This window comes from Lepus europaeus, chromosome 20, assembly GCF_033115175.1.
Source record: "Lepus europaeus isolate LE1 chromosome 20, mLepTim1.pri, whole genome shotgun sequence".
Taxonomy (NCBI): Eukaryota; Metazoa; Chordata; class Mammalia; order Lagomorpha; family Leporidae; genus Lepus; species Lepus europaeus.
Window position 1 is genome coordinate 3073903 of NC_084846.1, and position 24915 is coordinate 3098817.

At 61.6% G+C, this 24915-nt stretch overlaps 1 protein-coding gene across 6 annotated transcripts in view; it reads left to right on the forward strand.

Annotated features, from left to right (window-relative positions):
* Positions 1-297: 297 nt before the first annotated feature.
* Positions 298-24915, forward strand: part of RANBP3 (RAN binding protein 3) — a 48159-nt gene continuing 23541 nt past the window's right edge. For 2 of the 6 annotated variants that reach the window (XM_062178805.1, XM_062178806.1), the window contains exons 1-3: positions 10523-10713; positions 16929-16984; positions 22917-23120. In XM_062178805.1, the coding sequence (XP_062034789.1) occupies positions 10650-10713; positions 16929-16984; positions 22917-23120 (324 nt within the window). In that variant the 5' untranslated portion in view covers positions 10523-10649. Of the gene's footprint in view, positions 405-10522; positions 10714-16928; positions 16985-22916; positions 23121-24915 lie in introns of those variants that run through there. The other 4 variants (XM_062178808.1, XM_062178809.1, XM_062178807.1 and 1 more) reach the window with 3 other exon arrangements.

Below are 24915 nucleotides of genomic sequence, written 5' to 3' on the forward strand. Positions count from 1 at the left end.
GCCGAAGGCTCCGCCAGGCCCCCCGCCCGCGCGCGTGGCCGGCCCGGGGACCCACGCAGCGTTGAGTGCAGCAGGGCGGTGAGCGGCCCCGCAGTCGCCCCGAACCCACACGGCGAGCCCGCGCGCATGCGTCCTGCCCTGGCCACGCCCCCTCCGTCGGCGGGAAAGGGAGGTGGGGCGGAGGACGGTTGGTGCGCAGGCGCGGCCCGGCCGGGAACGCGATCAGGTGGAGCGCGACTCGGCGCGGGGCTCAACGCGCAGGCGCGAGCTTGCCGCCGCGCACCGCGACGGCTCGCCGAGTGCGCACGCGCAAGAGTTTCTGGCAGAAAGCTGGCGAGCCCGGGCCGGCGCGGGGCCTTGTGGGAGGGCTTAAGGAAGTAAAATGGCGGACCTGGCGAACGAAGGTAGGGGAGGCGCCGTCGGGGGCCGGCTGGCTGCCGGGGAGCGGGCGGCGGGCGGCCCGGGGCCCGCAGGCCCGAGGCTGAGCCCCCCGGGGCGCGGGGGCCCCGAGTGCCCCGCTGCAGCGGCCCAGCGGGCCCGGCTGCCGCCCCCCGTTGCGTGCCCTCAGGCCGGGCCCCCGGGCTCGGCCCGTCCCCTGGCGCCGGCCGGCCGGGAGGGTCGGGGCCGCCGGGGCCGCCGCGCTGAGGCCCTCCCGCCCCGCGGGGCCGGCCCGGGCCGGGGCGCGGCTGAACGGAGACCTCGGGCCTGGTCGGGCCGGCCGCCCGCTCCCCGCCGGCGGCCCCGGGTCCCGAGCGCAGGGCCTGGCCTTGGCTGCATTTTGCTTCTGGCGGCGCCTCCCGGCGGGGCCCGTGCGCGCCCCTGCGCCCCGAGCGCTGACAGCCGCCGCCCGGGCCGCGGCGCGAGCCCGGGCTTCTCCGCGCACGGCTGGCGGCGGAGCCGGGCTGTCCACGCCCCGGTTCGCCGCGACACCCGCGCGTCGCGCAGCGCGCCGTTCGCATGACTGACGGGGCGGCCGGGTAAGACCGGACCTTCCACCCCACGGCGGCCGGGGCGCGGACCTGCGCACGCCGCAGACCTGGGGTCCCCCGACCGCCCCCTGACCGCCCCCCGGTCCCTCCGGCCCCCTCCGGCCCCCTCCGGCCCCCTGACCGCCCCTCCGGCCCCCTCTGTCCCCCTCCGGCCCCCTGACCGCCCCCCCGGCTCCTCCGGCCCCTGACCGCCCTCCTCCGGCCCCCTGACCGTCCCCCGCCCCCTCCGCCCCCCTCTGTCCCCCTGACCGCCCCCTCCGACCCCCTCCGGCCCCCTGACCGCCCCCCCGGCCCCCTCCGTCCCCTTGACCGCCCCCTCCGCCCCCCTCGGGCCTCCTGACCGCCCCTCCGGCCCCTGACCGCCCCCTCCGCCCTCCTCCGGCCCCCTGACCGCCCGCTCCGGCCCCCTCCGGCCTCCTGACCGCCCCTCCGGCCCCTGACCGCCCCCTCCGCCCTCCTCCGGCCCCCTGACCGCCCGCTCCGGCCCCCTCCGGCCTCCTGACCGCCCCTCCGCCCTCCTCCGCCCCCCTCCGGCCCCCTGACCGCCCCTCCGGCCCCTGACCGCCCCCCCCGCCCCCTCCGCCCCCCCCGTATCCCTCAGCCGCCTCCGGCCCCCCCGGCCCCCTCCGTCCCTCTCTGCTCCCCCTCTGTCCCCCTCTGCCCCCCTCTCGCTCCACTGCACGTCCCGTCCGTTGTACCTGAGAGCTGTGCCGGGCTGACCGCTTGTCGCCACCACCGCCGCCGCCGGGGCCCCGCTGCCCGCCTGGCTCACCCATCGGACCCCCCCCCCCCCGCCTCCCTCGCTCACCCATCAGTCCCCCCCCCGCCTCCCTCGCTCACCCATCGGACCCCGCTGCCCCCCTCGCTCACCCATCGGACCCCGCTGCCCCCCGCCCCCCTCGCTCACCCATCGACCCCGCTGCCCCCCCCCCCCCCCCCGCCATCTCTTCCCCGCCCGGCCGCTCGGTGAACGTCGGTCCACGCCTGTTACTTGGCCTCCTCCCGGTTCCTGCACTGGGACTGCCCCCAGGGAGGCCCCCGCGCAGCCCCAGCTGCAGGTTTTCTCCGGGGTGCCGCCCCTTTGCCCTGCTCGGTCTCCCAGCGCCTGCCCGTCTAGCACGTTGCATGCTGTCCCGGTCACTGACGGACCCCCTGGGCCAGACGGTGCCTGGCGCGGGGAGCGGGGGAGCCCGCGTGGGGAGCGCCTTGGGCACAGACTGGTTTCCGGCAGTCAGTGGTAGATGGCTGGGCTGAGTGGCAGAGGGGAAGATGAGAGAGTCCACTGCCCTGCGGCCTGCGCCATCCTCTGGCAGCCGCCCGTCTGTCCGTGGCCTTCCCAGCCCGCCGGGACGCCTGCTTCACGCACTGTGGGACCTGGGATCGCCCCCCCTGCGGCCTGGGCCACGGAGTCCGCCCATCCTCACCCCGCCCCCTGCCCGGCCGCCCAGGCCGCCCCAGACGCCCGCCCCAGCGGCTGCAGGTGCCGAGGTGTGGGTGGGCCTGGTCTGCGCAGTTGGAGCGCACGGGGTTCTGCGGGCAGCAGGGTTGGCCCTGCTTGCTGTGCTGTGCGCCCGCCGGCCTTCCTTGGTGGCCCCGGAGCCGGTGCCTGCGGGAGTCGGCACTCTGCCTGTGGCACTGGCTGGTTCCGCCCAGATGCCCCAGGCGCAGAGTGGGGACAGGGCGAGCAAGGGGCGCTTGAACGCTGGGGAGTGGGGTTCCCGCCTTGAGACAGCAAGGGACACAGCCTCCTGTTGGGGCGGGGCAAAGGGCCCCCGTGTGGGGCTCCGTGGGGCGTAGGTTTGTCCTGTGGGGAGCCTGGTTTGTGTTTTGACGCTGCCGTGGACTCCGGCCGTTTCGGACAGAGTTCTAACGTCCCCGAGCCGTGGAGTGGGGAGAAGGGACGCCCCGCGGGCCTCTTCCGTGGGTGCTCGTAGCCCGCTCCAGACACGCCGCACAGCGCGGCTGTGTCACTGCGCGGAGCCTCATCACAGTCAGGAAGTAGTGCGGGCGGCCAGAGCCGAGCTGCGCTCCGGTCAGGGCCTCCGGCTGTTCCCTGCGTGAGCCGACGGCATCGGAGGTGCTTGGGAGCCGATGATGCCGGGTGGGGGCCGCCCCGTGCGTGGGCCCCTGGAGAGCACAGCTGCCCCACTACTTCAGCCTGAGCAAGCACGAGTCTAGAGTTCCTTTTTTTTAATGATGAGGTTTTTATCTTTTAAAGAATTCTCATTTCTTTGCGGGAGTTGGGTAAGGTTTGCGTGCACGGGCTTGAGCTGGCCTTGGACTGGAGACAGTGTTGGGGTGGGAAGGGGAGCACTTAGGTACAGGTTGAAAGAGGTGGAGAGGGATGTCCTGTCCATTGGTTCACTCCGCAGATGTCCACGGGAGTCGGGGCGGGGCCAGGCCGAAGCGAGGAGCCGAGTCCAGTCTGGGTCTCCCATGTGAGTGGCAGGGACTCTAGTCCTTGCTCTGTCCCCTGCGGCCTCCCTGGGTGCACGGCAGCAGGAAGCTGGAATCAGCGTAGCTGGGACTCCCGCCCAGGGACGCCCACGTGAGGTGCTTGAATCCCAGCCTCGAGAGGGAGTTGGGGGAGAACTTTGTGGGGAGAGCTGGGGTGCGTCTGGGGCCCTGAGCACCACAGCTACCACCAGGGGAGAGAGTCCGTGCCGCGGCCGGCTGTGCGGCCAGGGCGGCTCTCGGTGGTGCTGCGCCCACTCAGCGCGCGAGAGCGGCGGCGGCTCGTGGCTGGTTGTGGCCTTAGCAGAGTGTGTCCTGGCTGACGCTGCACTTGTGGGTGCACTGGGCGGCGGAGCGCCTCCGTGCAAAGCCCCAGGCCCACCTGTCCCGTCTGCTTCCTCTGGTGGGCGTGGCGGTTGGAGCAGTGCCTCTCAGCCCTGGGTGTGCGTCACCCTTGTTTGAAGGGAGTCGTGGAGGAGAATGAAACCTTCCTGGGCTGCGCTGCGGAGACGAGACCGTGCGGGAGCCCTCAGGTCTGTAGCTTTGACAAGCCCCGCAGGCCAGCTGCAGGAGCCGCAGACGTTGGATTGGGCCCACGTAGGGTTTTGTTGGATTGTTTTTAATTAGCAGCCAGCACTTTAACTTGAGGGTTGGGGGCGGTCCAGGTTTCTGATTGCTCTTGCAAACCACTCGGCCTGGGTTCCTGCACAGGAGCGATTGCCGGCGCCCTCCGCGCACCACCGCCCTGCCTGCCGTGCTCCTCCGGTCGTGGTGCCACCTGGCCTTGGTTGGCATTGGGGTTTCAGCCCTGTCATGCAGCCTTGCAGACCTGGCGGCGTCTGCCTCAGAGCGGCCACAGAGCAGAACTGCGTGACGGCGCCCCTAGTCCTCGCCTCGGAGAGCAGCGTGGACAGCCTTTCCCAGAGATGCCCGAGGCCGGGGAGCCCCGGCACCTTCTGCGGGGCCAGCAGGTGGGAGCAGCTTTCCTGGTCGCACGGAGACAGTGTCTGCCTCTCCTGCTCTTTCGCTTGCCCCGACGGTGGGGTTTTCGGAGCCGCGGAGCCGCGGAGAATTCAGCGGTCTCCTGTCCAAATGTGAAGGAGTGCCGTTCTTCTCACGGACTTGTTTTCAAAGAGTTACTTTTTTTTTTTTTTTTAAAGATTTATTTATTTATTTGAAAGATGGAGTTACAGAGAGGCAGAAAGTTATAGAGAGGTCTTGTATCCGCGGGTTCACTCCCCAAATGGCTGCAGCGGGTGGAGCTGCGCCGATCTGAAGCCAGGAGCCAGGAGCATCCTCTGGGTCTCCCACGTGGGTGCAGGGCCCAAGCACTTGGGCCATCTTCTTCTGCTTTCCCAGGCCATAGCAGAGGCTGGATGGTAGGTGGAGCAGCCGGGTCTCAAACCAGCACCCATCTGGGAAGATGGCACTGCAGATGGCAGCTTTACCCTTAGTTACTTTCTGTTAGAGTACAGTGTCAGGTAAACGTCCCAGAGTTCATGGTTCTAAATAAATAGTAAGTATTTTGATGTTTTCCCAGCGTTAATATCTACCATGGTAGATGTCAGCGTTCACCGTAACCCATTTTTTCAAAAGCTCTTGGGGACCCTCAGTCATTTACAAGCCCAGGAAGCGGTCCTGAGACCAGAACGTGAGAACCACCGTGGCCCACGCCTCCGGGTCTCGGCGCCTGGGGCTGGCCAGGGCCTGCAGAGAGCTCCCCGCCGGTTTCTCTCCAGCCGCCGGAGAGTTGAAGCCAGGGCCGATCAGCAGGCTCCAGGGGACACCTCGGGTGCAGTTGCGACCTCTGGATTGACTGCCCTTGGTCTGTGTTGCCTCTGTGGCCTCCTTGCCCGTTGCCCTGGGACCCTGGGCGAGTTGCCCGACTTCTGGTTCCTGTAGGTGTGCGATGGGAAGGACCTTGAGTAAAGGGGGATCGCAGTGGGGCTCGCGTCAGCCCCTTGGCGGGGAGTCCCCTGACTGGAGGAACGTTCTCCACGCAGCGGCACTGGCAGGGCCGTCCATTTCACAGCAGGAGCGGCTGTGGCCGCTACTCACAGGGCGCCAGCAGCAGCCAGCCATGCCAGGCGGTTCCCAGAGTCCCTCCAGGGACGGCTCGCACCCCGCCGGAACTGTCGTGCTCCCTAATCCTCTGTCCTAGTGAGGTCCTGCTGGAGCGGAGAGGGAGAGAGGAGGCCAGTCCCAGGCGCAGAGCGTCTCCCCCAGTCCATGTTCTCTGCCTGGAAGGCAGGGCGAGACAGAACTTCCATCCTCTGGTTCACTCCCCAAGTGCCAAAGCCAGGAAGCCAGCACCGTGCCAGGTCTCCCACACTGGTAGCAAGGCCCCACGTCCTGAGCCATCAGCCTCCGCTTCCCAGGATGCATCAGCAGGAGCTGGGTGGGAGTCGTGAACCGGCGCTCCTGCATAGGACACGGTGCCCAGGCAGCGGCGTAACCCCCGTGCCGCAGCGCCTGCCTGCAGTCAGGTTGTTTTGTGCGAGGTGTGGTTGAAGGCTCTGACTCGCATGTTTGGTTTTTGTTTCCCCAGATGATACATGTGCCTCATTACAGGTGGCATTGGGCTTAGATTGTGCTTGTGGTGGAGGACTGTCGTGTGTATTATGGGATGCTGGTCAGCATCCCTTGTCTCCCACTGCCCTGGCCAATTGAGACAAACGAAAATGTCTCTTCGTGCCCATAGGGGGCGCAGTAACTCTTGGGTGGGGACTGTGGGTTGAAAAAAATTATCCAGGAATGAATCAGTCTGCTTGGGGCTCCTCCTGCGTTTTGCACTGTGGCCTTTTGGGAGACAGGCACACACCGTGCATGTCCTGCCCAGAGGAACAGTGTTTTTCTTGACCCTCAGCCCCAGGGCGGGTCCTGGGTGAGAATGCCTGAACCCGTGAGGGCCCCCAGACATGCTCTGAGTCCAGGGAACGTCCAGGCCACGTCAGGTGAACTGAAGCCCAAGGCCCTGTCAGCAGCGGGGCCGGCTGGGACCATGTGGTATGCCCGGCCGGTGAGGCTCGGAGCCTGTGCCCATCCTTTCCAGTGGTCAGTGGCGTCAAGTTCATGAGCGCTTGTTCTGAGAACTGACCTGTGTAGAGTGTTGCCTTCACCTCACTATTTATGGTGCTCGAAGAAAAATAGGAAATCATTTGTTACTCCATGCACATGTTTAGGTGGCATTTCTTGCCTTTTAGAATAAGTTTTTTAAAGGATTTATTTATGAGGCCTGTGGCATAGTGGGTAAAGCCGCTAGCCATAGTGCCGTGTACCAGATGGGCGCCGGTTTGAGTCCCAGCTGCTCCACTTCCAACCCAGCTCTCTGCTGTGGCCTGGGAAAGCAGTAGAAGATGGCCCAGGTGCTTGGCCCCTGCACCTGCGTGGGAGACCTGGATGGAGCTCCTGGATTTGGATCAGCCCAGCTCTGTTCATTGTGGCCATTTGGGGAGTGAACCCACAGATGAAAGACCTCTCTGTCTGTCTGTCTGTCTGCCTGTGCCTCTCTGTGACTCTGCCTTTCAAATAAGTAAATAAATCTTTGAGAAGAAAAAAGATTTATTTATTTATCTGTAAGGCGTTGTAACAGAGACAAAGAGATCTTCCGTCTTCTCATTCACTCTCCAGCCAGATCTGGGCCAGACCGAAGCCAGGAGCTCCACCGAGTCTCCCACGTAGCGGGCAGGGCCCAGCACTTGGCCCATCATTCACTGCCTTCCCAGGCACATTTGCAGGGAGCTGTGTCGGGAGCAGTGCATCCCGGACTCAGACTGGCACTGCGATACGGGGAGGCGGCGGCGTCACAAGTGGCAGTGTGACTCCCTGTGCCACAGCCCCTGTCCCTAGGGTGCGCTTTAAATGTCCTGGCTAAATCAAACCCCCTAGGATTGCCGCACTGCTCAGGACACTGTCCACTCAGAATTAGTGCGGCAGAGCTTGAGTGGGAAGTTGGCCCTGAGCATCTGGCCTTCCTGAGGGGTGAGAGAGAGCAAGCTGCCCGTAGCTCGGCGGAGGATGGGTGGGGACCTGAGAGGCCCAGGCTGGGCCTGGCTCGAGTCACCAGCCATCAGCACTGTTGAGTGGGTGAGCCCTGCCTGTGGCTTCTTCCTGTTGGAGCAGTGAGACTGGTGTAGCTAACAGCACCGAACAGGATGGGCCCTCAGAGCCACGTGTGGTTATCTCAGGCCTCCCACGACCAAGCCACTGACAGGTTCTGTCTGACTCTGGGGGACCTGGACCCTGTCCACTGCTCCATCTCCAAGGCCACGAGGCTTGCCTGAGCCGCATGGTCACCTCTGTCCTTGCCGGAATGACTCCTGGAGTTTCCTTGCCGGGTCCCTTAAATCCGCTCCTGCCTCCTGAGCCCTGGTCTCCTCGCCTCTCCCAGGTGGTCGTCCTCAACTCTGTAGGCTGAGCATCCCTGACCCAAAGCAGCCAGGGCTGGGCTGGGCCAGAGAGGAGGAAAGGAGCCCAGAGCTCAGTACAGATCTCCCCCGGGGGCAGCGACCCAGCTGGGGGAGACCTCCCCTGCTGCCCCACATGCAGGTGGCCAGGGAGCTGGAGTCAGAAGCAGAGCCCAGGTGGCCTCAGACACCTGCCCTAGCAAGATGCTGTGACCGCTGAGATGGGGACCAGATCCCGTCGCTCCCTGACTTGGCCTTCCCCGTGGGCTCCCTCGTGTAGCCACCCACCCCTCCCCACAGCCTCCCCTGGAAGCATACAGCCAGGCGGGCTGCACACTGACTCCTTGTGTGCTTGGGCCCTGTGCACTTGGGTTTCCTCTGCCTTCCCCTGGCCTGTCCCTTCTTGTCCCGCTGTATTTTTCTGTAGCTCCAGAATTTTCCGGCTCTCAGCACGCGCTGGTTGCTGATTTGTTTTCTCCTCTGGAAGGAGCTGTGGCCTCATCTGCTTTTCATTCTCATCCCAGGGAATGGCGCTGACTTCAGGGCCTGGGCCGTACTCGCCGACGTGAGCTAGGTGTAGCTGTCGGCCTGCCTTCCCACCCGCTTCCCGGGCAGCTCCTGGACCCACCCAGACCATGATGGGCACTGGCAGCCCCTCATCCTTGAATCTAAGACTGTGCTTTCAAGTGCCGTCAGCGTGCTCACCGTGGTCGTCTGTGTATAAGCGGCATGGAGCTGTGCACCAGCCACGCCCCGCACTGTGTGGATGTCGCTGGCAGACAGACGAGGACATGTCCAGGAAGGTCGGGTAGCTTGCCCAGGGTCCCAGCCTAGAGCCGTTGAGGCTGGTTGGAGCACACGTGACGCAGGGCCCACCTGCCCCGTGGTAGCCTTGGCAGAGGGTCCGTATTCCCAGGTTTCCTTAGGAGAGGGGATTTCCATTGCTTTTCCTGGAACTTTCCCCAGCTTCGCTTCGCTCAGCCGCGTTAGTGTCTCGCCACCTGGCGGCAGGACAGAAAGTCCCAGCAAAGCTGGGTCATCGGGTCCCACCCTGTAGTTTGGGACATTTGCGGGCTTTGGACGCTTTATCTATTTTAATACATTGAGGTTCAAGGCACCGCAGTGCCCAGAGGACAAGTTCTGCCCCCAGGGCCTTACAGTTTGGGTGGAGGGTTTGCCTGCAGGACTGATAGCCCAGAAATAGAGAGGCTGCACCCTCCTGGGGGTCGTGTGGATGGAAGGCATCCAGCTGGGAAGGCAGAGCAGGGTCTGGCCTGCCTCTGCCACTTCCCAGCTCGGTGACTGGGCAAGGCCCCTCCTCCCCAGGGCCCGTCGGCCTTGTCTCGTGGTTTTCAAAGCAGAGAGAACAAGTAATAGTCTCCTGTGGGACGACGTGGCCACCTTAGACGAGGCTGGGCGTGTCTGTGCCCTGGGTGCTGGCAAAGGCCGCTTTGCAGGCAGGAGGCACTTGTTGCTCCTTCCGTTGGGGTCGGGAGCACAGGAGGCCGACGGTCAGATGGGCCCGTCGGGGAACGCCTTGGGTCTCAGCCCGTGAAGGTGACAGAAGGTGAGGAGGAGGAGGTTCCTGAAAGAAAGACCCCGAGCTGTAAGGTGCCAGGCCCCAGGCCCCAGAGCCCTGCCCACTGTAACCTTCTTGAGGCCAGTTGAGAATTGTTGGAAGAGAGGACTGGAATGAGAGCTGAGTGACCAGGGCGGTGCTGTGGCGCAGTGGGCGAAGCTGCCGTCTGCGGCTCTGGCATCCCGTGTGGGCTCCGGTTCGAGTCCCAGCTGCTCCACTTCTGACCCAGCTGCCTGGTCATGTGCCTGGGAAAGCAGCAGAGGATGACCCAAGTGCCTGGGTCCATTTCTGGGAACCCCATTCCCCTCCATCAAGCTGGGCTGGCGAGTGCAGGGGCCAGACACTAGGACTCAGAGGTGGCCCTCGCAGTGGCGTGACTGAGGTTCCTGTCTCCCCAGAGAACTAGCTGGTGAGTGGAGGTGACGCGTCGGTGACGAATCTACCGTCGTGTTGCCATGGATAACTGTTTACAATAACTCCTGAGAAACGGAGTGGCTTGGAGGGGCTAGACAAGTGTCGTGCTCGTAGTGCGTGCCGGGTGTTCGCAGCCTCATTTGGGTTGGCAAGATGCTCTCCATATTTTTTCCCAGATAAGAAGATTAAGACACATCAGCCAGGATTAAAGCTAATTTTACAGAAGTACCTTGCTGACATTTGGTCCAGAGTTCTAAGCGGCTTTCCAGATGGGGCCGTTTCCTGGCAGGTGTTGGAGTCGTCAGCTAGGAAGGGAATAGACAGAGAAGGCAGAGCCATCCCAGGTTCTGTTCTGTGCGCGGCTTCCTGGGGGCCGTGCGGCCTTTTCTGTTCGGTTTTAGCAGGAGGACCGTCTCAAGGAAGCCTGGAGGTGGCCCCAAGGAGGCAGGGCCGGAGGTGCTTGTGGGGCCCTTGGGACCCCGTGGGTGAAGGAGGCCGTTGAGGGGGAGGGCGGAGAGCGTGCGTGTTGTCAGCACAGATTCTGAATGTTATGCAAAGCATTCCTTGGGTAAACATCTGACAGACAAGACAGAGTGCAACTTGTTTCGCCGGCGAATGTGTTCCTTGGAATGTCTCTGGTGCTTTTCTTGACGACCTGAAAGGATTTTGGTCTCCGCAGGGACCTGCCGTTGGCACAATCGCACAGTGTTCTCCAGGTGAGCAGGAAGCCTCGGGCCAGCCCCGGAACTCTTCATCAGCTCCTTGGTCTTGCTTTGAGCGTGTCAGCTGACAGCGGCTTTATTTCTGATGTCATTTCTCAGAAGAAAGGAGTGCCTGTTTCGCAGTTCTGAGGCCCACCTGAGCGGGAAAGGTGGGCAGGAGCACGCGGGGACTGGGGCCCTTCCCACCTGTGGTATGGCACTCAGGAGTGCGGGCTGCAGACCCGGCCCCACCATGGACACGTCCCTTAGCCTCTGAGCCCCCGCCTCCTTCCCTGTGTAACAGGGCATCGGTCCACGTACCTCCTAAAGCGGCCGTGGCGAGCCCGTGGAGTGGTGCAGCAGAACCCTGGCACCGGGGGACGTGCTCGGTGAGAGAGGCCCTGTGCGGGCTGTCTTTGCTGCGCAGGCGCTGCCTGAGGCCCGGAGGAGCCTGCAGACTCCTGTTGGCCTGTGAGCCCTGGGCGGGGAGGTGCTCATACAGAGCCAGCTCCTCACTGTCCCCTCCTTGCTCGCCGTGGGCAGCAGGGACCCCAGCCCTTCCTCCTGTTGGGTGGCCGTTGCCGCACACCCTGCCCAAGGGGCTCTTCCTCTTCCTTGGGCTGCACGATGCCCTCCCCTTCACGGCACGTGGCGCAGACTGACAGAGAAGGCATTCTGTTCTAAGGTTTGCCGCCATCCGCTCTTGGCTGAGTGGACACAGCCAAAGCCTTTGAGTCCTGGCCCCTGGGGGCCTCTCGTCGGGGCGGCACCAGGAAGCCCGTTATTTTAGTTGAATCAGTTGTGGTTGTTGAAAACTGTCCTTCTCTGGTCCTTCTCACTCACGCTACAGGCGGACTCCAGGAAACCTCAGGGAATGGGGCTGGCGTTGTGATGCACCTGCCATGCCAGCACCACCTACCCCAGTGCCAGTTTGAGTCCCGCTTTGATCCAGCTCCCTGTTAATGTGCCTGGGAGACAGCAGGTGATGAGCCAAGTCCTTGGGTCCCTGCCACTCACCTGGGAGACCCAGATAGAATTCCTGAGTCCTGGCTTCAGCCTGGACCCCCGAAGGCCATTTGGAGAGTGCAGAGCGGACAGCTCTGTCTCCGTCTCATCTCCTGCCTGTCCCCTGCCTTTCAGGTCAGTCAATCAGTCAGCCTTTTAGGTTCGTGGAATAAAGGAGTTTATTTTGGTGCTGAAAATTCTAAAGTCCATGCATGATATTTTTGTAATATGTGTGCATTTCCCATGAGCTTCCCATGAACTCCCTGAAGGCCCTCACATGAGGAAGCAGCTTCTGGCCCTCTCCCTAGACAAACGCCATCCACCCCAGCTGCAGTGTACCCAAGCCACCGTGGGCCTGCTCACTGTCCTGGGGCCCCCATTCCATAGCTTCTGTGTTAGAGGAAGGACCCCCGGGAGACCCTAGCTTTGCCAGAGACCTGTGGCTCCTGCGAGGGAACAGTTGGTGACCTCTTGGGTCAGGAGGGAGCCTGTATCCCTTCAGGGGAAGAGACCTCCTAGCTTGAGGGTGGTCTTGGCCCACTTCCTCAGGAAAGTAGCTTAGAAACTGCCTGGCTGTAGTTGGTGTTTGCCTTGCAGAAGCTCCAACGTTGGCCCGTGCAAAACTGTGACATGGTGGGAGGTTGGCGGTACCCCCCGCTCACCTCCCGTCACCCTGGGCTGGGCCGGGCTGTCCCCCAGGGCCTGGAGTTCACGGTGTGCTCCAGGTACCAGCAAACGACCAGGCATACAGCAGGTGCCACCTTGACCTCCTGGTTCTCCCTGTGCCCTATCACCTGGACACATGCTGCTCGTCCTCCTGCTCAGATGGTGCTTCCTCCAGAAGCCCCTCTCGATGAGGTGCCCCAGCTCTGAAGTCCCGGGCCGTGTACAAAGTCTGATGTCGGCTCCCAGCAGGCAGGAGGCGCGGCATTCCCCAGAGGCCAGCATGGCGTTGGCACACAGTGGATGTCAGGTGCAGAACTGCGGAGGGCTGCCAAGTGAGGGCTAGGCGGAATCTTGAGTCCTGCTTGCAGCTTGGGGAGTGGGTCCCAGGCTCCGGTGAGTGGGACGGAGCACCCTGCTAAGTCTCTGCCCTGTGAGGACGGTGAGGGGGTGCAGAAGGGACCCTGACACCTGGCGGAGGTTGAGAACAAGTGTAGAGATCGCGGAGCTTTCTGTGCTTGCTGGGTTCATAACCTGTCTGGCTCATGGCCAGGACTACAGAGACGACAGCCAGGACACAGGCCCTGTGCTGAGACCGCAGCCGGGCTGGCCAGCCTTGCATCTGAGCCTCACAGTTGGGTGGAGAGTGGCCGAGGACAGGAGGCAGAGCAGTGCTGTGGGCCGCGTGCCGTCAGCGCTCACTCCTCCCACCTCCTGGTAGGGCTTCGGTGGCTGGTTTCCAGGGAGGCCGGGGACTGTCCCTGGCTCGGGCCTGTGGCCGGCACAGGGCATCGCAGCCAGGCTTGGCTGGGTGCTGGGGGAGGCGAGGCGGGTGGGACTGGGCAGCCACTGTCTGGGCTCTCGCGTGCAGCACCCTGGGAAGCCGTGCTGAGGCCAGGGGGAAGCGTGTGGGTGGCCTCAACCCTCACGCGTTCCCGATGGAGGAGCCTGTGCCACCCCAAAGCGGGCGTGACTTGAAGTGATGTGGAAGACCGGAAGTCTGCGAGTCCACCCCACTGCCCACGTCATGCTGACCCGTGGGCGGTCACTCTGGGAAGGGCCCTTCCCAGTGTTGATGAGCTGTCTTGCCATCTGCAGGCAGACTTTTTACAAACTAACGTGGGCACAGAGCAGTTCACAGGACCAAAACCGAGGCAAACCAGAAGCGCTTGGTGGACAGAACCTGAGTGGACAGAGTGCGTGCTGATTCGTGTTTGGGTCCTCATGCTGGCCCAGGTCCCTAGAAGTCTGTATGGCGGTGGCATTGGGAAAACTGAGCCTGGCCGCGCCCGCACTGGGGCCGCAGGCGTGGACGTTTGTTGCCACTCCCTCCCCTCCCCACCAGCAGTCTGGTGCTGGGGGCCGTGTGGAGTGGTCCTCTTTGAACAGAGCTCATGTGTGTGGTCGCTGGGCAGCGCCGCTCACGTGCAGTTTGTACAGACTGGCCTCCCGCTGTGCATAGGGTGTGATTGAAGTCCCTTTCTGTGTCCACAGTCGCTGGGCTCCTTGTGAACATCACACCTGCTGCCAGCAGGGGTCCCAACATGCCCTGGCAGGGGCCCTCGCCGCCTGGGTGTCCCCTGGAGAACCCTAACGGCGCCTCTCCAGGTTCTGGGCTTTGTGGAGTGCAGAGACATGCCATAGTCACTCCCTAACTGCTCCTGAGCGCCTGTGTGTCTGAGGCTGGGGTGGGGGCTGCCAGCCCGTGTCATCCTGCCCCCCAAGTCTGCCCTTCGCTTCCTGTTCTCTCTTTGCTGCCTTGCAGACTGTAAGGGCCTAGTAAATGTTTATGGGGCCACATGACAGCTCTCGGGCTGTGACGAGGTAGAGGGATTTAGTTCCAGCGTTACCTGGATGAATTTTATGTGACCGGCTCCACGTGATGCACTGGGGGACAGGGCTGTTTCGCAGACCGTGTGGAGACCATGGCTGGCCTCCAGGCCCCTTAGCACGTGACCTCAGATGACACGTGACAGGTCTAAGCCAAAAGCAGGCTCGCGAGCTCACAGTGCGGCAGGCTGGTGATGTAGACCAGGAACTTCCTGTCCGTGGTGGCCGAGGAGAGAAGTGATGGTGCTCCAGGCGGAGGAGAGCCCAGCAGGGGGCGCAGCGAGCCAGCACGCAGGGCACTCTGGGAGGACGTGGTGGGTTAAGCCCACGTCTCACACTGCTGGTTCTGTCTGCTCACGGAGGCCGACGTAGGGCAGTGAGAGGAGAGGCAGAGCTCTGAACGGTGGCAGGAATAGATGCAGGGACAGGAACCTGCAGCCAACCAGGGCCGAGCTGATGACCGTCATCCGACTTTCCTGTGCTCTTCCCTGTGGCCCCAGCGGAGCTCTGTGCCCAGGCACGGAGTTTTCTCTCCCGGTTCAGGGAGATGCCGAAAGCTCTGGGCAGGATCTACCCTGTGCCCGCGCCCTCCCTGGGGCTCCTCCTGGGTGCCTGCAGATCAGCCCTCAGCCCGGAGCCCCGCCCCGCCGCCCTGGCTCACCAGCCTATGCCTCGCGTCGCTGGCTGTGCTCCTCCTTGCTCATCCCTCCATCAAGGGTTTGTTGGATCCTGTCTGCTAAGGACTGCGCTCAGCCCAGAGCAGGCTGTGCGATCTGGTGGGCTCTTGGTGTCTTCGCAGGGGATGCATCAAGTGGCGAGCACTTGCTTGGAGAAAAGGCAAGTTTCGGATTTGCTTTGAGGCGAGTCCAGGTTTGTTCCACAGAGTGCCCACGGGCAGCGTGTGTTTAGTGCAGTCTGTGCTGGCCAACCGCCGCCTCCCCCTGGGCTGTCTGGTAGTGATGAGGGGAAGTCAGATGTATTACCTTGCCTGAGAAGTCTGCGGGTAGGCGTCTTTATTGGGTCGGGCCTGACTCAGGGCCTCCGTCAGGATTCAGTCTGCTCTGCTCTGTCTGAGGCCCCCCGTGGTCACCTGCCCCCGGCACAGAGAGCGCGTCTTCTCCAGTGGCACCAGCACAAGGCCTGGCTTAGTCGTGTGCCACAGCATCCCCCAGGGCTGTGGCGTGCAGGGACTGCTCCTGGCAGGCCTGGGGCCAGGGCTGCGTGTGGCTCCACCTGCACCAAGGCAGGGGTAGGAAGCTTGTCCCCTGGGGAGGAGAGGATTCCGAGCTGGCCGAAACCCTGACTCCGTCCTGCGTGTCTTGGAACAGGGAGTCCAGCGCAGAAGTGAAGGGCGGCCCAGACCTCCGGGGCACAGCAGGTGTCTGGCTGAGCTGTTCCTGTGACCCGAAGGTCCTCCAGGGAGCCTTTGGCGTCACTTAGGTTTGCAGATGGCGACAGCACACTGTCGGGGAAATGGCTGCCTAGGGGTGTGTGACAGCCTGGCTGGAGACCCCTCAGCCCCCGCCTGCGACCCTGAGACTTGGTGCTTGCTATGGGCTGTCCGTGCTGGGAGCTACAGGGGGTGGGGGTGGGGGTGGGGTGGGGGTGCTGCCATCAGCAGGTTGCCTGCCTGTGGAGCGTTGCCCCAAGATCAAGACTGCTGTCGGTCTAGCTTCTCCAGGAGCGGGTCTGGGGGCTTGGGAGTGAGTGGGGTCCTTTCAGTCACCTTCGTGCCATCGCTTTCTCTCCCTGAACTTGTTCACAGCCCCATACCCTCTGTCATGGGCCCATGCGCACGCCACCCACCTGACCTCCCCTGGCCCCACCTCTCACGACATCCCCAGACAGAGCTCTGTTACCCCATGGCCGTGCCTTTGAGCCTGAAGCTCTCCCTTCCTGCTCTTAGAGACCTCTGTGTGGCTCCCTTCCCCCGGGGGCCCCCCCAATCCCTGAGCCCACCCAGCTGGAGCCAGCTAAGCCGACCCCTCATGAAATATGCTCTTGGTCATGCGGTGCCAGTGCCCAGTTGCTAGTTGGCCTCTAGTGCCCATGGCTGGGGCTCCCGGAGAGCAGTGGGGGGGGCCAGTTCTGCTTGCAGCAGGCACTCCCCACACTAGCAGCCCCTCCCGCCAGCCCTCCTTTCTTGAATGAAGAAGGAGCCTCCCAGAGCCCTCTGCAGGGCCCACCCAGTGCACCCAGGCCCAAGGCCATGAGGCAGACACTGGACCTACCTTGTGAGGTCTGGGCAGTCCCCATCTGCTGTCACCCATGCCAGGGCCAAGTGACAAAAGGCTGTGGACCTGGCTGGCCCTGAGGGCGAGACAGATGGCTTTGGCGGGAACTGCAGGCTGCCTTGCCCTTGTCCCCTAGGGACAGTACTCCCCAGAGGGTTTCTTCCTTCAGCAATGGCTGTCTAGGACTTGCAGCCACTCCACAGGCACTTCTCTACTCACTTAGAGTTGCAGGTGGGATGGTGATGTTGTCCTCTCGAGAATGTTCCAGAGGGCCTGGGCGGAGTGGTCGCCCTCTGGCCTGCAGATTAAAAACAGAAAATGCGAGCTGGAGTAGTCTCCAGCATTGGAATTTAGGCAAGCCGTGTTGCTGCCAGGCCCCAGTGGACAGCGGCCCCCTCCCCTTGGCCAGCACACCCTCATGAGTCCATGGTGAGCACACGAAAGGAGGGCGGGTCACTGCTGGGTGTGGGGTCTTCCCCACTTGGACCCCCGCATCCACATGGCCTGCTGGGGGCTGCTCCCAGCCAGTTGATATCACTTGTGTTCTGTGTATGTATATCTGTGTATTTTTTCAACTTATACAGACAAATGTACCTTTGTTTACTATGTGAATATAGTGTTGGGGGGAAAAAAACCAATTTTTCTTTTTGCAGAGAAGCCTGCCCTTGCTCCGCCCGTCTTTGTGTTTCAAAAGGATAAAGGACAAAAGGTAAGGGGCCGGTACGTGCTCTCCTCACATCGTTTCTCCGATTGGTTCTCTTTGGCAGCAGCCTGTCACCAGGTTGCAGCTGGGGAGACCTGAGCAGGGTCTCCACTTCGAGCCTGGAGGGAAAAGGCCCAGTGGCTTCCGGTTACGATGGAGAGAGGTGAAGGTGGGTCTGCCTTGGCGAGGGCTCAGAGCAGGACCTGTAAGAGCATCGGCTTCCTGCAGGAAGACGCTGTTCGCTGGGAAGCCAGCGGCAGAACGGGGGCGGGGGCGAGGGCGAGGCCAGGCTGGCGAGCGTGTGAGCAGAAAGCAGGGCCTTTGAGGGCTCGCGGGGGCTGCTGGCCCTAGCCAGCGTGGCATGGATGCATGTGGAGCGATCACGAGCTGCTCGCATTGTGTTTGTCGTCTGTCCCTGTGAGGCTGCCTCCCTGACCTGGGCTGTGTCTGGCTGCACCGTGCCCACAGACACTTGGCCTGACTCAGATGGGAGCCGGCAGCCTGGGGGGCGGCAGCCACAGGTGCTGCTGTTTCCCCGGGGGACGCTGCTCGTGTGCCCCCCTGAGTGGGTGGTGTGGAGTCTGTTGGTGCGTTCCCAGCTTGCGTGAGGATGCTCTGTGAACACGCCTTTGGGGAGCACCTGGCCTTTTTCCTCTGCCAGCAGGTGCAGCACGCTGCAGGGACAAGCTGTGCAGGATTTGGGACATTTGGTGTATTTTCCTCTTGTTGGTAGTGACAGCGCTTGATGATCTCACTGACGCGGTGCTCTGGGGGATTCCCCGTCCGCGCGCCTCTTGATGGGCACTGCGTCAGGAGCCGCTGGTGTCACCTGGGGCTCGTGGCAGGCCAGCTTCTGCCCTGAGATCCTGAGCCTTGGGAGGGGAGAACTGGGTGCTCTACTATCTGCTAGACCTGTAACTTTGTCTCCTCCTGCCCAGCCGTTCGGAGGCAGTGCCTGCCAGCGCGGCCAGGCACATCTGTTATTTGTCCTCTGGAGTTGGGTCAGCGTGCCAGAGGTGATGCATTTCCTCTTCAGAAGCAGGATATTAAAGCACAGGATTTGGATTATTCGGTGTTCAGAATGTTAGGGTCGCTTCTCTAGTGTTCAGTAAAATCAGGGTTCTCTAAAAGAATTCCAAATTTTCTCATCATCGTCGTTTGAGCCACTTTCCATTTAAGCTGGGGGTCGACACACGGAGGCCCACCGCCGCCACGCTGGCGCCTCGACGGTGGTTGTGGCTGCTCCAGCTGCGGAGTGTCTGACCCTTCGCCCAGGAAGTTTGCCAGCCCTTGATTTAAAACAAATAACAGGAGTGAGCAATTCCTCAAACCTGACGACTCAGGACCCCAGCGAGAGGAAGCTCCCTGACGTGCTGTTTCTGCGAGGGGTGTAGTCAGCAGCTCGGTTCTGCTGCTTGGTGATTTGCATGTATGGCTGTCACAGGCCCACACAGTTTACAGAGCCAGGATGGAGCTAGGGTTGAACCTGAACCCAGAGACTAGCTGGGAAGGCCTTCGAGGCCATTTAAGAAGTGCACAAGTATAGTTCTTATCAAACTACTGACTCCAAGCCAGCACTAAATGGGCTTCTAAAAATAGCTGCCATCCAGCTCCTGGGAGTTAGCTCCCCGCTCTGCTCTGCCGCGCTTGAGGCAGCATCGCGACCGGCACATGGGAAATGTCTCTGTTGAAGGGCAGAGGCTGTCGGTGGGCAGCGTCCAGATAGGTGCAGTCTTTATTTCTGCGCCGCTCGTGAGATACCGGCCAGAGAAGGTGGCAGGGAACAGCAGGGCAGCTGTCTGGCCTTGAGCCCCTGCTTCAGGGGAGGTGGGGAGGCGGGTCTCCCGGGCGCTCAAAGAGGAGCCTTTGCGGACCTTGCCGCGTTCGTTCTCTTTGCAGAGACAGTCACCCCATCCCCGTCTCGGGCTGAGAAGCCCGGCTGGGAAAGAGCTATCCAGTCTACCCCTTCTCGTTCTGAAGTCCCCACCCCCGTCCCCGAGCCGAGAGAGAACTCTTGTGCACGGGTTCACTCCTCGAACGTCCTCAACGGGCTGAGTCGAGGCTAAAGCCGGGAGCCTGGGACGCAATCTTGGTTTCCTGTGTGGGTGGCAAGAGCCATCAGCACTGTCCCCGGGGATCTAGTTAATGCCGAAAGCTGAACCCAGCACTCCGCTGGGATGTGGGTGCCCTGCTGGGTCAAAACCGCTGTGCCTGGGGCCTGCCCCTTCCCTCAGCTGTTTGCCTCAGCTTTTTATTTTGAACATTTTCAACTCAGAACGGCCCTGCGAGTGCCTGGTCCTCCTTTACCCCTCCACCATTAACACTGAAGCGCCACGTTCTTGGCTGCGAGTTGCACCCTTGTGCCACTCCCATCAGATACTTACAGAAGTCTCCTAGGCACAGAGCCGTTCTCCAGGGCCACAGTGTCATGCCACTCCTGAGAAAGTGACCATTAATTCCATAATTTCTCGATATTTAGTCCATACTTTTAAAAAAAAAAGATTTATTTATTTATTTGAAAGTCAGGGTTAGGCAGAGAGAGAGAGAGAGAGAGAGAGAGAGAGAGAGAGAGAGAGAGAGAGAGAGAGGTCTTCCATCCGCTGGTTCACTTCCCAGTTGGCTGCAACGGCTGGAGCTGCGCCGATCCAAAGCCAGGGCCCTTTTTTGGTGTCTCCCACGCAGGTGTAGGGGCCCAAAGACCCTGCTTTCCCAGGCCATAGCAGAGAGCTGGATCGGAAATGGAGCAGCCGGGACTCGAACCAGCGCCCATATGGGATGCTGGCACCTCAGGCCAGGGCGTTAATCTGCTGTGCCACAGCACCAGCCCCTAGTCCATACTTTCAATTGTCTTCATTGTCCCTCAGATGTCTCTGATAGTGGTGGTGGTGTTTTGTTTTGTTTTTATTTGAGAAGTAGAGTTACAGACAGTGAGAGGGAGAGACAGAGAGAAAGGTCTTCTGCCCATTGGTTCACTCCCCAAAAGCCTGCAACGGCTAGACCTGCGCCGATCGGAAGCCAGGAGCCAGGAGCTGCTTCCGGTCTCCCACAGGGGTGCAGGGGCCTAAAGACTTGGGCCATCATCTACTGCTTTCCCAGGCCATAGCAGAGAGCTGGATTGGAAGAGGAGCAGCCGGGACTAGAATCTGTGCCCATGTGGGATGCCGGCGCTGCAGGCGGAGGATTAACAACTGTGCCACTGCGCCAGCCCCTTGTTTTGTTGTTAAGATTTACTGATTTACTTGAAATACGGAGTTGCAGAGAGAGAGATCTTCCATCTGCCAGTTTACTCCCTAAATGTCCGCAGCAGCCATGGTTGGACTAAATGGAAGTCAGGAGCTAGGAGCTTCTTCCAAGTCTCCCATGTGGGTGCAGGGCTCAGGCACCTGGGCCATCTTCTGCTTCCCCAGGCCATTAGCAGGGAACTGGTTCGGAAGAGGAGCAGCCGGGACTCGTCCCACCTGAGATGCCAGCGGTGCAGGTGGCGGTTTAACCTGCCGTGCTGCAGAGCCGGACCCCTGATGGTGATATTTTTGAACAGCTGCTGCTTTCCCAAAGGTCGGAAAGCCCTGTGGTCTACCCCGTAGTCCCTTCTTTCAAAGGAGAGCAACCTTGTATGCCCAGGAATTATTGCTGAGTCATGACTGAATTATTGCTGAGTCTTGGTTACAACAAAGGATTTGAAATTGGGAAAAAAAAATGTTAAGCTGCCAGCTCGGGAGCTTTTGTTGCTCAGCAGCAGAGAGGCTGGGGCCTTTTCTGTGGCCTGGTGACCCTGGTGCTGAAGTGCGTGTGCAACACATCACTGGGGGGGGGGGGGTGGCGGCTGCGCCCAGCCTTGGGACAAGTCGCCAAATCCCGCTATTGTCGTATGTCAGAGAAAGCCATCGACGTGTTTACAGATCCGTGACCACGTCGAGGGCACAGCGGTTTTCGTTTCCTCCCTCGCCTGTGCCTCTGCTGCCTGGGGACAGGTCTCTGCAGAAGCTGTGTGCTGAGCGGAGTGTGTCTCAGGGACAGAATGCAGCCTCCGCACAGCCTTGAATGGAGACAGAGGTCGTTTGTTCCACGCTGCGCTGTCCGCCTGCGGCTGCTCTGCTGTCTCCTGCCCTCCCCCTTCAGGGCGGGCACCAGCGGGACGGTGCTTGGTTGCTAGAAGGCGGAGGCAGTGGGCGAGTGCGGTGCCGCTGCCGCGCTGGCAGGGTGCTCAGACTGGCCGGGGAGCCCCTCAGGGCGACAAGCCTCCCCCCGCGGCCGCGTTGGTGAGGGGACTGCACAGCGTTTTTGGAAAAATGTAATTAAGAGATCAAGATATGTTTATTTTGGTGCAAAAAGTTTTTTAAACCGTGCACAGGTTTTTCTTAATGCACATTTCCCATGAACTTTGTGGAGCCCCGTGTATCTTAGGATGACGTCAGAAGCTGGTTGAAACATGCTGATGGACTGCAGGCCTTGTCGTGGTCTGTAGAGCTCAACTCCCTTTGTCCAGGGGACCGCCAGGACCCACATGGAAACTGGGGGATGACATTTGCTGCTGCTCCCAAGGCATTTCCCAAATCTGAGAGAACGGCTGTGTTATTTCAGCACTTGTAAGAGGCACTCACTCTAACCAGCAGCGAAGAACTTGATCTTGTTTTGGGCCCTTGATTTTCATCTTTATGCATTTCTTTTTGAGCCCCTTTGGACTTGCATTTCTGAGTCCCCCAGGAGGGCATTCCAAGGTAGGGGTTAAAGTAACCCAGTGATTCTAGGTAAGAAGAGCCACGGGGGCTGAGGGGGCAGCAGTGCCATTCGGTGGGAAGGCCTGGGTGTCGCTGCACGTCCCCTGGACACAGAACTGGTGGTGTCCCGTTGGTGACTCTTGGGACACACAGATGGGTTAACGTGGTTTTGCTTTCCTGAGGATTTTTGATGGGAAGTTCTCGAAAGTCCTCTTCACGTAGTGCTTTGTCCCTCACGATCGCACGTTACGAGGCCGCGCTCGGCCCTGTCTCACGGCCCTCACCCAGAGTACACAGCGCCAGCCAGTCTGCCCCGCAGCCTTCGGTCACGGGTGACAGGTGGCTCTGTGCTGTCGCATGCTGCCACGTGGGAGGCTCTGGGACACCACAGGCACGACCATTCCTCAAGGAAGGCGGCTAGAGTGGTGGCCACAGAGCTTCCAGCCCATGGAGCCACCTGAAAGGACACTGGGGACACTGGGGGTCGAGATTTCTGGAACCAGCTTCCATTTGCTGTGACTGATTTCCAAATAAGCCTTTGGTTGGTCTCTTTGGGGTGAGCTTGGGAGAATCCTGGCCAAGCGGCTCTGCTGGCAGCCCCTCCTTCGGCTGAACTCCTGCCCAGTGGTAGAAAACCAGCTCTCAGTGTCTCAGCCCACACCTGCACGCACAGAGCAAGGAACCCTCCCCACCTCAACGCACCTTGAGTCAGCGCGAGGTGAGAGGTGCTGGAGGACCCACGGGAGACGCGGAAGCCTCTGGCCTGGACTCCCCCTTTTCTGCCCGGCTGTGACTATTCCAGGCTCACCTCCCGCCTTTCCTCCCGCCGTCTGTGAGGAGCCCCTCAGCCCCTCGGGGCTCAGCAGTCTCCAGCTCCATCATGCTGCTCCCAGGCCGAGCAGGGCCTCTCCTCGCTGGACGCTCCCAGCAGAATCGGCCTGGGCCAGGCCTCCCTGGGGTTTACAGACTGCGGCTGCTCCCACACACGTCCACGCTCCTTGCAAAGTCGCACAGCCCCAGGTCCACGTTCACGGGCCCCCCTGGGAGCCAGGAGGGCCGGGCTTTGTGGAGCAACACACGATAGCTCGCCTTTGCTTTTCGGCCCGTTCCCAGGCAGTGGGGAAGCTCTCTGGCTCTGCCCCTGCCCCTGCCCCTGCCCGCCCCGTCCCTCGGTGCAGCCTTTATTCACATTGAAGGAAAATTGTCTTTTTTGCTCCCAGTCCTCTGCAGAGCAAAAAGACTTGTCGGATTCGGGAGAGGAGCCTCGGGGGGAGGCTGAGCCCCCCCCCCACGGCACGGGTCACCCCGCGTCAGCTGGTGAGCGTGCCCTAGAGCCTCCTGCCCCCACTAGCACTTCCGCCAGCACTCCTCCGCCTCCCGCTCCTGAAGCCCGGCTTCCTCCTTTGCCGCGAGAACTGGCAGGGGTAAGTCCACACCACCCAGCACTCCCGCTGCCCAGGGATCCCGCCCAGACGGCCCCTTCCCTTTCGGCCCCTCAGATCCAGACCCCAGACCATTGTAAGCAGCTGAGGGTAACAAACACAACAGGAATTCCTCCAGCTCCCTTTGAGTCAGGCTGCGGCAGCACTGGGAGAGGAGCCCCTCTGCTAGGCGTTTCTCACGGGACTCTGCCCCATAGCAAGACGCTGATCTGTTTCCTGAAAGAGACGCGAGGGGCGGCAGGGAAGCTGACTAGTCGGGGAGAACCTTCCGAGCCAAATTTGCCCCCGTCTCCCCACTTGCATTTTTCCTCCTCCTTTCCCTGACTTCGGGCATTCGTGTGCAGGGTCCCAGGAACCCGAGCAGCCCGGGCTCCCCGTGTCCATGGGAAGAGGAGGTGTCTGGTGCAGGTTGCTTTGCCAGACTGATTGTGTGCGGAACGTGGTTAGGCGGTGAACTGCCTGTCTTCAACCAAAGCAGGAAGAAGAAAAGACTCTTCCTTTGAATCCAGAGGGAGCCCTTGAGCCCTTTCTCTTTGTATTAAGAGGGCTTTTGAAGACCCTAGGTGGAGAAGACGGTGGACCTTGAAGAACAAGCAATGTCTGGGGTTTTGGAAGTTTGAGGAGTTGGGCCAGGTAAACACCGTCCTGCACTCAGGACTGACTGCTCCATCCTGTAGGTAGCTGCTGACCGAAGACAGGGAGCAAGGACTCTTTCCAAGAAGACCCCAGGCCCTGCCCCAGCCAGACCTTAGCGCTTCCTTCTGTCACACACCAGTCCCCCGTTCTTAAGAAAACCATGACAATTCAGTTTCAGCCAGAAAACCCTAGGATACGCAGGAAGAAGTGGTGTTCAGCCAAAGTGCGGTCGGAGCTCTGTTTTCACATCTTGGAGGAATCAGTGTGAGATGGAAGAAGAAACAGTCCATGTGCCGGGGTTGGGGGCATCCTTCGTGGCACAGAGGGGTCTGGGGCAGTGGGGCAGACTCGGAAGCCACAAGAAAGCTGGCGCCACGGTACGACCCTCACGTGAGCGAGCGCCAGGGCCACAGCACAAGGTATGGGAGGTGTTGGCGCTTTTTGCTTTTCTGGCAGAGCAGCTCCTGGAGACCTCTCGTGAGCTGAGTGCGCACTCTTGGGGGCACAGGAGACGGTTCTGAGAGTGGATGAGCTTCGGTGGGGATTTCGCTCAGGCCCTGCGTTCCCAAAGCCCAGCTCGCCTGGGCCCCTCTTCCCAGCAGGGTTCAGAGAGGCAGATGGGACAGCCGCCCTTCTCCCAGAGGCCCGCCCAGGAAGCGTCCTGCGAGGGCCTCGCTTCTCGATCCCCTTGGACTTTGGGTCAGAGGCACTCGTGCGGAGAGGTGCAGGCGGGGCCTTGGGCTGAGCCAGGACCCGTGTACCAGTGTCCTGCTGAGGGCCCGGAGCACCGTTGTCACGAGGCGTGGGGACTGCTCTGAGCCAGCTGGGGCTTGCTGCCTGGCCCTCGGCAGAGTAAACCCTGCCAGGTCGCTCGCGGCATCCCGTAGTCGGCCTTCTCTACTGCTTGGCTTGTTGAAGGCAGGGTAGACTTGACTTAGGTCAGTCAGGCCGTGAGCCAAGCCGGGTGGAGCCTGACGGCGCTGCCTTGCGGCCAAGGCTCTTCTCCTTCAACACCACACGTGTGGGATCTTGCTGGGTCCCACTGTGGGGTCCAGGAAACCAGCCACGCCTACCCCAGGCCTCCCCGTCGTGCTGGCCCGCCCTCTCGACTCCAGGCCCCCTGGCCACAAGGTAAAGCGGA